The sequence below is a fragment of the Hippoglossus stenolepis genome, chromosome 7 (genome assembly GCF_022539355.2).
Source record: "Hippoglossus stenolepis isolate QCI-W04-F060 chromosome 7, HSTE1.2, whole genome shotgun sequence".
Classification (NCBI taxonomy): domain Eukaryota; kingdom Metazoa; phylum Chordata; class Actinopteri; order Pleuronectiformes; family Pleuronectidae; genus Hippoglossus; species Hippoglossus stenolepis.
Genome location: NC_061489.1, coordinates 11385945 through 11397585, shown reverse-complemented (window position 1 = coordinate 11397585; position 11641 = coordinate 11385945). Strand labels below are relative to the sequence as shown.

At 40.4% G+C, this 11641-nt stretch overlaps 2 protein-coding genes across 2 annotated transcripts; both read left to right on the top strand.

The window, feature by feature from the left end:
- Nucleotides 1-42: 42 nt before the first annotated feature.
- Nucleotides 43-6251, top strand: LOC118112281 (probable ATP-dependent RNA helicase DDX41). The gene is made up of 17 exons (XM_035161468.2): nt 43-244; nt 1645-1740; nt 1857-2007; nt 2115-2189; nt 2309-2369; nt 2480-2616; nt 2731-2803; nt 2913-3066; nt 3346-3482; nt 3780-3942; nt 4393-4524; nt 4659-4730; nt 4812-4908; nt 5160-5309; nt 5409-5480; nt 5624-5734; nt 5898-6251. The coding sequence occupies exons 1-17, from the start codon at nt 218-220 to the stop codon at nt 6032-6034; spliced, it is 1845 nt and encodes a 614-aa protein (XP_035017359.1). The 5' UTR covers nt 43-217; the 3' UTR covers nt 6035-6251.
- Nucleotides 6252-6377: 126 nt separating this feature from the next.
- On the top strand, nt 6378-11623 carry dok3 (docking protein 3). The gene is made up of 5 exons (XM_035161469.2): nt 6378-6637; nt 7601-7903; nt 8185-8275; nt 9316-9503; nt 9942-11623. The coding sequence occupies exons 1-5, from the start codon at nt 6581-6583 to the stop codon at nt 10797-10799; spliced, it is 1497 nt and encodes a 498-aa protein (XP_035017360.2). The 5' UTR covers nt 6378-6580; the 3' UTR covers nt 10800-11623.
- Nucleotides 11624-11641: the final 18 nt, after the last annotated feature.

The window sequence follows — 11641 nt, the reverse complement described above, 5'->3', positions numbered from 1 at the left end:
TGCTCCTCCCGTTCCTGCAGCACCAGACTTAATCGCGCTTCGGACGCAGCTTCACGATGAGGTTTGACCCTTCAAGCGCTCCGTACAGCATCAGAGCGGCTTCCGGTGCTGTGTAAACATGTGCATTAGCTTTATTTATTAGACTGCGTTGAGAGTATTCGGTAAATAACTCCCGTGTCTCAGGTAATCAGAGAGTTTAACTGTATTCTGAAAGAAGATGGAAACCGAAAATCGACTCAAAAGGGTGAGTTACGCATGTTCATTCACCTTATTAAGAAGCTACACTAGCTAGCGCTGGCTAAAGCTAGCTAGCTACGCGTTATAGCATTTTGATCTTTTGTACACACAAGATATGTTTTCTATTGTATAATTAATTCAACAAAACATAACTTAAATGACGTTAAACTGACGTGTCTGAGAAATGGGGGAGTTTTAGCTTGGAGCTGTAATTAATGTGTAAAGCTCCGTGATGAGCTCGCCACAGCTACAGGAGAGCATGGAAAACTAGACAACGTTTACCATTAAAATATAACCATTTGTTATATAGGACTCTACGTAAATGTTCTGTTCATAATGTGAATTTACAATTTAAAGGCCGAGCACCTGAAAACAGTGTGATTTACTTTCAATTGTTTCTCATCTGAATCCCAAGTGTTTTGAATCAGAGTTGTATTGATAATCTAAACTCATTGTATAAAGGTTTGTGACCCAAGCCAAGAAAGCTGTTCACATACGAAAACTTACTCTTGTTAGCCTGTGTTGACAAGTGGGGACAGGAAGTCTTCTCTACCATCAGTGACTATTAATTTTAAACAATAAATAATAGATATAAATTTCATCAAAACACTTCTCACTTCCAGTCTAGCCCTTTTAGTTCAAAGTATATCAATGTGGCTTTTTACAATTGCCCTCATCCGTTTGGCTTAAACAATCATCTACACATGGCAACTCACCAGCCTAAATTCAAAAGTCTTGTTATTTTCTAACACATAAAAGTGAAGAGATTTATTTTTCCCATTGACGATCCTTTTACTAAAACGAGCCTAAAATTACGGTCAGCCACAGTTGCACACTAGAGATGGTGGGATGCAGTCCTTCCTGCTGATCAAAAAGTTTACAGGTAGATGATATCAATAATAATCACAATATTTTCATCAATAGCAATATAACAAAAGGTAAATAAAGATCAATTTACTGCTTTTGCGTGGTTCTACCTCAGTTTTGTGAAATGTTTAGCTGTTCATCAAGTGTTTGTCATTCTCTGACCATAAAGAAGAGTTTAAAACCACAATCTTCCCCCAAAAGCGAAAATCAGTCTTAAACATAAAATAAATAACAATTATTGATATTGACTGATTTGAATATCCTTACCTTGATATCATTTTTTGCCATGTTGCCCACTCTTCCAGCAGTTTATATAAAATAAAGCCACTGTGTTTCACATGTCTGCACACCAGCGTATGACTCTGGGTTCCACAGATCAGTCCCATTTAATCAATGTCACCGTATGTTCCTCTTTACCAGCTGGTGCCTGCTCCATGTTTATTGCATGACCAAGTTTTATTTAAAGCACTTTTTGTGCTAAAGAAACCAAAGACTCACCCCCGAGGGGGTGCAACTGATAACGGTGATGTGTTTGTGCAGAGATCCCATGGGGAGGGTGAAAGGTCTGGCTCCGAAGGATCAGAAGATGGTGATTATGTTCCCTACGTTCCAGTCAAAATTAGAAAACATCAAATGGTAAGTTGTTCGGAACTCTCTTATTTGAAACTTCATGAATTAGTTGGGAATGATTTAATCTGTTGTTTGATTGTCGGGACCAAAACTGACTTGTTTTTTATGTGTTTGTCCCACAGCAACAGAAAATGTTACGACTGCGAGGGAAGGCGACGGACGACGACCAAAAGGACAGCGGGGAGGATCAGAGGGATGAGGAGGAGGGTCTTGGTCCTCGCTCTAATGTCAGTCTCCTTGATCAGCATCAGCACCTCAAGGAAAAAGCAGAAGGTATCTAGATCAAACAAGGCACACTCTTTATTTTTAAAGTTGTCTGTTTTGATTTCTTTTCATTTTGTTTACCATGACTGCATTGGTTTTGTGATGTGTATCTACAGCCCGAAAGGAGTCTGCCAAGGAGAAGCAGCTGAAAGAGGAAGAGAAGATTCTTGAGAGCGTTGCAGAGGGCAGAGGTAAACTTATAAGACTGTCATAGTTCCTATGAATCGAATGAACTTTGACAAAACTGTTAATTCAAAATTATTTTAAATCACAAAACTAATTCTGGGGACTTTCAACCCTCCTCCCTCAGCTCTGATGTCTGTGAAGGAAATGGCCAAAGGTATCATATATGATGATCCAATAAAAACAAGGTGAGGTTTTCATTAGGGAATTCAATTAAGTAATATAATATGTTAATGTAAATATGTGTTTTGTGGGGTTTTCTTTATCTTATCATTTTACCTGGTTATTATTTTTTTAGTTGGAAGGCACCGCGCTACATCCTGAATATGCCAGACACCCGACATGAGCGCGTCAGGAAGAAGTTTCACATCCTGGTTGATGGAGACGGAATCCCTGCTCCAATCAAAAGCTTCAGAGAGATGAAGTTACCACCAGGTTACAGCACACTCCTTCTCTCACACATGGAAAGCATGTTTTGTCTTTCTGTATGAGGCCTTTAATGGTGGAACACGACTAACAACTGGTAACAAATCTTTATTTTGTTTGCAGCCGTTCTAAAGGGTTTGAAAAAGAAGGGCATTGTGCATCCCACGCCGATTCAAATCCAAGGAATCCCCACAGTGTAAGTGGATTATATTAAACACTGGAAAACAAACACTGTAAACTTACTATTTGTATGATAAGGTAAAGTACGTGTAACATGTACATGAACTGATCTTGTTTGTCCACAGTCTGTCAGGCCGGGACATGATTGGCATTGCTTTCACTGGATCAGGAAAGACTTTGGTTTTCACTCTGCCCATCATGATGTTTGCACTGGAGCAAGAAAAAAGACTCCCTTTCTTTAAAAGAGAGGGACCTTATGGACTCATCATCTGTCCTTCAGTAAGACAAACCTGTTTCACTGATAACACAGATTCAAATTCATTGTGGAGTCTTGTGTGTGGTCACATAAAAAATCTGTTCAGTTGTGTACACACGTGTAATTTTGAGCCAAGCTTTTGTGGTTTAATAGTGCATGTAAATTTGTATTAATTCACACACGCCTCAGGTTAAAAGAGTGACTTAAGCAGGGCTCTAAGCAGACGGCCATTACTGTGAGCAGCCTTGACTTCTTTTTGCGCCAATGCATATCTGATTTAAACATGTCTCCCGTTTTTCCAGCGAGAGTTGGCGAGGCAGACGCACGGCATCATCGAGTATTACTGTAAACTGCTGGAGGAGGAGGGAGCTCCTCAGCTGCGCACTGCCCTCTGCATCGGAGGAATGTCTGTCAAGGACCAGATGGAGGTCGTAAAACAGTAAGTAAGAGGAGAAGTCTGTGAAATATTTAGTGCTTGTGTTTTATTCAGAATCTGCAGTTAAAAGTAGAGTCAAACAAAAAGAATGATTCATCTGCATTCAAATATTCAGCAAGGGACATTATTAATGAAAGATTCACACTGTCAGTCCTGATGTGTAAGAGATTGTACACAAAACATTTAGCATGGTCACTTTAAGACTCAGGCATTTTTAATACTGTATTTTCCACAGTGTTAGTAGTAATTAGAGCCTTGGGTTGATTGTCCTTCTGAATCTGTGTCTCCTCTTTATTACAGTGGTGTCCACATGATGGTCGCCACCCCCGGCAGACTCATGGACTTGCTGCAGAAGAAGATGGTGAGTCTGGACATCTGCCGCTACTTGGCTCTGGACGAGGCTGACAGGATGATTGACATGGGCTTTGAGGAAGACATCAGGACAATCTTCTCCTATTTCAAGGTGAGGTCCTCCTTTTATGACATTTACTCCCGATGGCAGCATCTAGTTACATCAATGCAGTCGATTTATAAAACCTCACAAAACCAGCCCTGCAGTGCCCAACAGGATAATAATGGTCGTGGAGATCAATTCAAGAAGACTTTTCTGTAGGTAATTGAAAAAAGATCAGCTAGATTTAGACATGGACATAAATTTCTTCTTAGCTGGTTTAAAAAAACCTTGTTTTCATTTTTACTTGATTCTGATGCTTTGAGAGACAGCAAATCACCATCTATACATTTTCATGGTTGACCACCACGTCTGTATTACAGCTGCTGCTGCGTTGTGTCCAGTGATGTTGAAGGTTTTTTTCCAGACGAAAGATTGGTTGAACTTTGAGAGATGTATTCCTAGATCTGTGAGTTAATGAGGCGGAAATAGAACTAAAATGTCTTGTTTTTCTTTTTCAAGGGACAAAGACAGACCCTGCTGTTCAGTGCTACTATGCCCAAAAAGATCCAGAATTTTGCCAAGAGTGCACTCGTCAAACCCATCACCATTAATGTGGGTCGGGCCGGTGCTGCCAGCTTGGATGTTATCCAGGTATGTTCATCTTTCTCTCGAACACTATAGTGCTTTCTCAGTTGGGGGCATTTATTGTATTTAATTTAGAATTAAAACCGATGAGAAAAACTGAATGAACTGGACTTTGTGTTGTGTTTTTTGTGTGTGTGCAGGAAGTGGAATACGTCAAAGAGGAAGCCAAGATGGTGTACCTGCTGGAGTGCCTGCAGAAAACACCCCCTCCTGTAAGTTTTGTTACATGGATACATACCTGAAATATACAAAACTTGTCAAAAGACACTAAAAATGTTGTCTTCGTATGACAGGTGCTGATATTCGCTGAGAAGAAGGCTGATGTAGATGCCATCCATGAGTATCTGCTGCTAAAAGGTGTTGAGGCGGTGGCCATCCATGGAGGAAAAGGTACACAGAACTTTATTCTAATCATTAATATACACAGCTCTCAGAACATCGTAATAGGAGGATTACAGTATCTGTAAGTCGGTCCAACCAAGTGTTACCTCCAGCTTTGATGTAGTTGCTCATCATGACCAAAAGATGGCATCCTGCTTCCAAATGTCTCAATTCTGCCTTATACAGAATAAAAAGAGCTGCAGACACTTCTCTCACATTTTCCATTTATCTTTGTGTGCGGCGATTGTTTTTTCTTTCAGATCAAGAGGAACGAACGAAAGCCATCGAAGCGTTTAAAGAAGGAAAGAAAGACGTCCTAGTTGCCACGGACGTCGCTTCCAAAGGTCTGGATTTCCCAGCTATTCAGCACGTAGTGAACTATGACATGCCTGAAGAGATAGAGAACTATGGTAAGAGGATACATCTATGGCCTGGACTCTTTAAAATCAGTAGAAATGAGCCTTTCATTAAATAGTTTGAGCTGGTTTGATGAAATTCTCTCATTTCAGTCCACAGAATTGGAAGAACTGGACGATCAGGCAAGACGGGTATCGCCACTACATTCATCAATAAAGGCTGTGGTGAGAAAAACTACCAACTAGGACGAAAATCTGAATTATTTCTGTATAGGCGTAGTAATTATCAGAATATTTGCCATGTATTAAAGGCAAATTATATGATGAAAGTGACGTTATTAGTAAGTGTGTTTTTCTATTCCCCATAGATGAGTCTGTGTTGATGGACCTGAAAGCCCTGCTGCTTGAAGCTAAGCAGAAGGTTCCACCTGTTCTCCAGGTTCTCCAGACGGGAGACGAGACCATGCTGGACATCGGAGGTGAGTCTGTCGCACCAAATCCAGTTCTCTTTTTTTTTTTCTCAGGGTCCACAGTGCTCTTCACTATTGGCAAATTATACAGATGTACGATTAGAATGCACAGAAGCAAGCGTGGAGTGTTTTCAGACCATTTCTAATGTACCTGATTTTTGTGTTTTCACAGGAGAGAGGGGTTGTACGTTCTGCGGTGGTCTTGGTCATCGTATCACAGACTGTCCGAAGCTGGAGGCCATGCAGACCAAGCAGGTCACCAACATCGGGCGCAAAGACTACCTGGCTCATAGCTCGATGGACTTCTAAGAGTTCATTTCTCAGAGAGGATACACTGAAAGTGAAATATGTTGTCAGTGAATATAGGAAGGAAGTGGAATTTTATCATCAGCTACCATCGTCTGTTTGATCAAATGATTGGTTCCTTGCAGGTTTTTTTCTCATTTTGTTCTTGTTGTGTAAGTGTAGCCTTTGTACGATACATTTTTGATACTGATAATTGTAAATAAAACCTCTATATAATGTACGTGGTGTTGATCTTTTCTGTTGTCATCTGGAAAAACAGAAAGGTGCACTGCTGGTTTTGTACGGTGAGGAAGTTGCTACAACGAGCAAAACAACGCAAAGGGAAGTGTGACTCAAGAAAACAGCACCCAACCACCTGTGTGTCCTTTCTTTGGCAACACTGAAATTTCAGATGAGTTGACTTTTAGCTGTGGTAGATGTTCTCGAGCAGATAAAAATGAAAGCTGCCTGTGACGTAAAGGAAACTTTCAAGTGGCATAGGAAATTTGAACCTGTTAACCACAGAGCAACGAGTGTTGTGCTGCAGTGTAATATTTGAAGCCTACAAGCATGGATGTCATCTTCAAGGAGGGACTGTTGTACCTACAGGGAGTCAAGTTTGGAAAAGTAAGTTTTAAGGATTTCTTTACTTAGCATATTTGTGAGAAAGAAGATTGTGGTTCATGTTTATTGGTTATTTTTAATTAAGTGTCAACTGAACAACTTGCTTTGTTAAGGTAAAATAAGCAAAGGCTCAGTTGGTGATACGAATATTAGTCAGATGATCAAAGTCTTGATGTGAAGAATCTCTTGTGGAGTGATTGTGCAAAGACAGATGAGTAACTCGGCTCATTAGGCTTTAGTGAATCATGCAGTGCAGTTTAAGAGAGCATTTAGAAGAAGAAAAAACGCAAACGCTCTTTATCCAGTGATATACAATGTTTTATATATATATTTACTTTTTTAAACTGCTTTGTTTTGTTACAAGTTGGTTCTACAAGATGTTTCTACCTGGGTCTTCACTCTAAATGTCAAGTTGAACCATTTGGTAGATTTTTAAGAATGACTGTCTTTGTACCTTCTCTCTTTTTAAATGTTCCATAAGATGCAAGTCAACAATCATGTTCCCTCTATTAAATTGAGATAGGACAACGTCAGTGCCCATTTAGTTACTATTAACCTGTATGAAAATCATAACTGCACATTAACAACCGCTTCTGTGGGACTGAAACAATAATTTGGAACAAATCTAAAATCTAAACTCGACATGATCCCACTGTGACTGTAAATCCACACAGAATCATATACCGTAACAACGTTGCTATTGTAGAACCATACATGCATATGGCTCAACGCTGTGTTTATATTGTCTGTATTATTTCATAAAATAATTGAGATTAGCAGGTAGTTTATTCCAATGTTTCTCATGGACTTTTAATTGATAGTAACTATAGAAGATGTCCTATTTATATATTTTATTTATTGATTGATCAACTTTTCATTTAAACTGAGTTTCAAGCAAGCATTTAGTTTGCATCAGTCACTTATCGATAATGAAATTACATTTGACCTGTGCTCTCTTTACAACAGAGAACATGGCGTAAAATATGGATGGTGCTGTACAAACCCAGTTCCACAGGGGTCGGCCGCTTGGAGCTTTTTACTGTATGGGACAAAAACAATGTGGCTGACCAGAAGAGGGCCAGTCGGCAGAAGACACCAGAGAGAAAAGTGGTGCGTCTGTGTGACTGCCTCAGTGTCACCCCTGCTCCAGACAAGTCTTGCCCCCAAGGGTGCACGGCCTTCTACTTGAAGACCACACAGTGCACCTACACCCTGGCCTCTACGACAAGCCAGGACTGGCTGAGTGCCGTCTGTCTTCTGGCCTTCCAGGTATCATACGTGTCTCCTCTCTACCTGTACAACTTTCCCCCTTATCAGGGTTCGTGTTTTCATTTGGGAAAGGTGGGGATAAACCTTATCCACGGTCAGAGATAGAGAGCACAATGAGGAAGTTGATGTGGTATCTGCAACTTCTGCCACTTCACTTCTCCAATTCTTGTGCTTGCACAAGCTATGCTCCTTCTTGCATCTTACCACTTTGAAGTCATAAAACGGTGATAAGAGGGTGATTTACACTTTGTTCAATATTTACCATGTCCCTGTGTTTACAGAAGGATCCAGAAGAATCAGACAAAAGGGGATTGGAGGGAGGAAATGGCCCCACCATGGAGAACAATGACCTTTACTCATCATGGAAAACCAGTAAGACGGACAGCTGATCGATCAACAAACGATCAAATATAACAGTGAAAAATGTGCTAATGTGATGCTTTAGCTGATTGGAGTTTTTTCTTTTTAATTATTAATATTGGTGCACATTAGAAAATACTAAGATTCAAATTAAAGAACATGATTGAACGTCAGTTAGTCCATCAATTCATTTCTGCAGTTGAGTGATGAGCCAAGAAAAGACAAAATGAATACACATGCTGACCATTATATACAGGATTTTAAAAAGTGCAATAAATATAAGACATGAAAGTTATTAATAAAAACTAATAATATTAACAGATAAAATAACATGGAATATCATTTTAAAAGTAGATGCATTAATTTAAAGTCTATAAACCACAGTTGGAGGACAAATAGGTAGGTTAAAGATGTATACACTTCAGGGTCACTTCACTGACTGTTCCTGCAGCTTTAAGCACATCTTTGTTCATACACTGCATAATGTGACATGTGGTGTAAGACGGAAATAATCATAGAATCAATACAGAAAGTGACGACCAATGCAACGACTTTTTTGTGACTATTTTCACAGGCATGGTTTAAAATAAAACATGCATAACTCTTTTGGCTTTGTACAGAAAAAATAAGGTTTTACCTCCCTCACCACCCACATAGTTTTTGTACAGTCCCTAAAAATAAGTCCCATGGAGCAAGAAACAGACCTGACTATCAGACAGTTTAAAAATGTATTTCCTATTCATATTTTCTATTTCCTATCAGCAAGCCTTGGTTTATACACATGTACAGTCATTCTTTTGGTTTCCTAATAGATTGCACTTGCCCAAGCCGTCCCATTGAGCGATTAGAAGAATACCAGCAACTTTTAACCTGCTGTTCTCTCTCTCTCTCTCTCTCTCTCTCTCTCTCTCTCTCTCTATATATATATATATATATATATATATATATATATATATACTCTATATGTATTGCTGCTCAGAGCTGCTCGTAGGGATCAGTCTGTGCTGCTGTGATGTTTAAGAAATATTTTAATATCATCTCCTCATGTTTAGATCCGACCCTTCCACCGAACCATTACCGAGTGACTGTCCAGAGCACAGAAGCATCCTGGAGGTGCAGACTGGCTGGAGAGTATCTGCTCTCCACAGAAGAAGAAGGTGTGACTCTGCTCGCCTACAACACCGGTCACGTCATCTACCACTGGCCGTACACACTCTTACGCAGATTTGGTCAAGTCGAGGTAAAGGGCAGTTTGAATCCCCCAATAATCAAAACCCACCTTTACAACCCTGTTATACAACATGATAATGTGGTTACTTTACTTGTTTACTTTTTTCACACCAATTTTATTGTTGCTGTCTTGGCTACTAGCTAGTTGGTCTTAGTATTCATTAGTAAGAAAATAATCATTTAGAAATGGTTGTTAAAGCATTTGACCTACACCTGCACAATATTCCACCCAAAGTTACGCTCTTGAGTCAAACAATTATACACTGTTCACAAACACATCTGGTTTATTCAAATACCATCACTATGAGGGACCTGATATTTTACTGAAATTATTGAAATATCTTGAAAGCAACACTTTGACATTTTGGAAAATATGTATTTAGCTTTTTTCCCCTTCTATTTCTCAAACCCCTTCTTTTAAGATGTGTATTAATAGCTGTGTTTACAGGGCGGATTCAGCTTTGATGCCAGCCACCGCTGTCAGTCAGGAAATGGCCTGTTCATCTTCCTGTCCCCTCATGGTCCTGAGATCTTCCAGATCATATTGGAGCGTTGCTCTGTGGAGAGGAGCTCCTCCGCTCAGGCGTTCAACATCAGCAGAAGATGGTCATGTGACCAGTCTCCTTCTACCTATACCTTCCCACCTGCAGCCGCTGGTCCTCCTGTCTACAACCCTGCAGATGTCCCCGTTGACGCAGAGGACGACTCTACCGTCCACTACTCTACCATTAATTACAATGGGCTAAATCTGGTCAAACTCTCTAAAAGCCAGGAGGCTGTTGGAGATGTAGGTGAGGATGAGCTGTGCTACTCCCTGGGCTCCGTAAGCCTAGATGGTGACACGGAGGACAACATTTACTACAACTGGAGGAGATCCACTCCTCCTCTGATCAGAGGGGATCCTGAGACAGATGAGGAGGAGTGCATCTACTCGGACGTGAAAAACGATGACTCTCCCTCAAACTCCCGGCTGCAGCCTTTCTCCTCACCCCTCTGCCAACCTGTTCTCCAGCCTCCTCCCTGCCCCCTTCCCCTGCCTGTTCTCTCCGCCCTCAACCTCAAGCCCAGATACCAGCATCAGCCCACTGTGAGTAATGTCAACCAGGCAGGGTTCAATACTCAGGCACATGAGGTGGACGGCATGAATGAGATGGAGGAGGCCATCAGCTCCTCCGCCCACGCCATCGCCCCCAGTGAGACCCCTGGCAGTTTTAAATACAAACTGGCAGAACTCTTTTCTAAGGACCTGGCAAAGATCCAGCCACCCCTTCCCTCCGGAGTGGGCGGCCCCACATTTTCTCACTAGGCTATTATTTACCAGGCAGATGAGGAGGAGCAATTTCAACCATGATGAATAGTCATGAGGCATATTTTTCTTCAAACATCTTTCAAAATCTCCATCCTGAAACATCATGTGACAATTTTTTGGGCTTGCAGACTTTCATTATGTTTATCTGCAGACTCTGTTGTTTTATTCTGGGGCTTGTTTAGTTTTTTTTGGAAAAACAGGATTTAATTAGTGTTGTTCGTCACTGCTGGAATGTTGGAGACGCTGCGGGTCCCTGTGACATTGCCATTAGTTGATAAGCTGAAAGAACGTCTGATTATTGGACGGTTTAATTATGGGGGGGGGAAAGTGTTTCCTTGTGACTGTCAGTGAGTCACACATCATCTTTTGGGACTTGCTTCCTCTAGATTGTGTTTGTTCTTCTATTTCCTTTTTCTCAAGTGCTGCATATAAATCAAGAGTGTTGCCGCAATATGGAAAGAATAATTGTGTGGAAATTGCTTTTTTGCATTTAGACATTTCACTCTGCTTCTCATGGTAGAGATTTTGAAAAGTAATTTACTCAATGTACAACAATGGGTTGAACATGAAAAACACAAAAACAACTTAAAAGGCACACTGCTTTCGTAACTATATCTTTATTGTAGCAAAAACAATCCTTATTATAAAATACCCCATAGCTAAACATAAATATCAAAATAATTGTTTTTAATTTATACAAATGTCACCAATGACACTGGAAATGTCACCGGCGATGTTCAGAGCATATAAAGTGCATTAAAAGGCCTTTGGAAGTTCATGATGGCCTCAGGAAGTAAAAAATTAAAGATCTTAGAAATGTTTTTGACTGTTACCAGAAC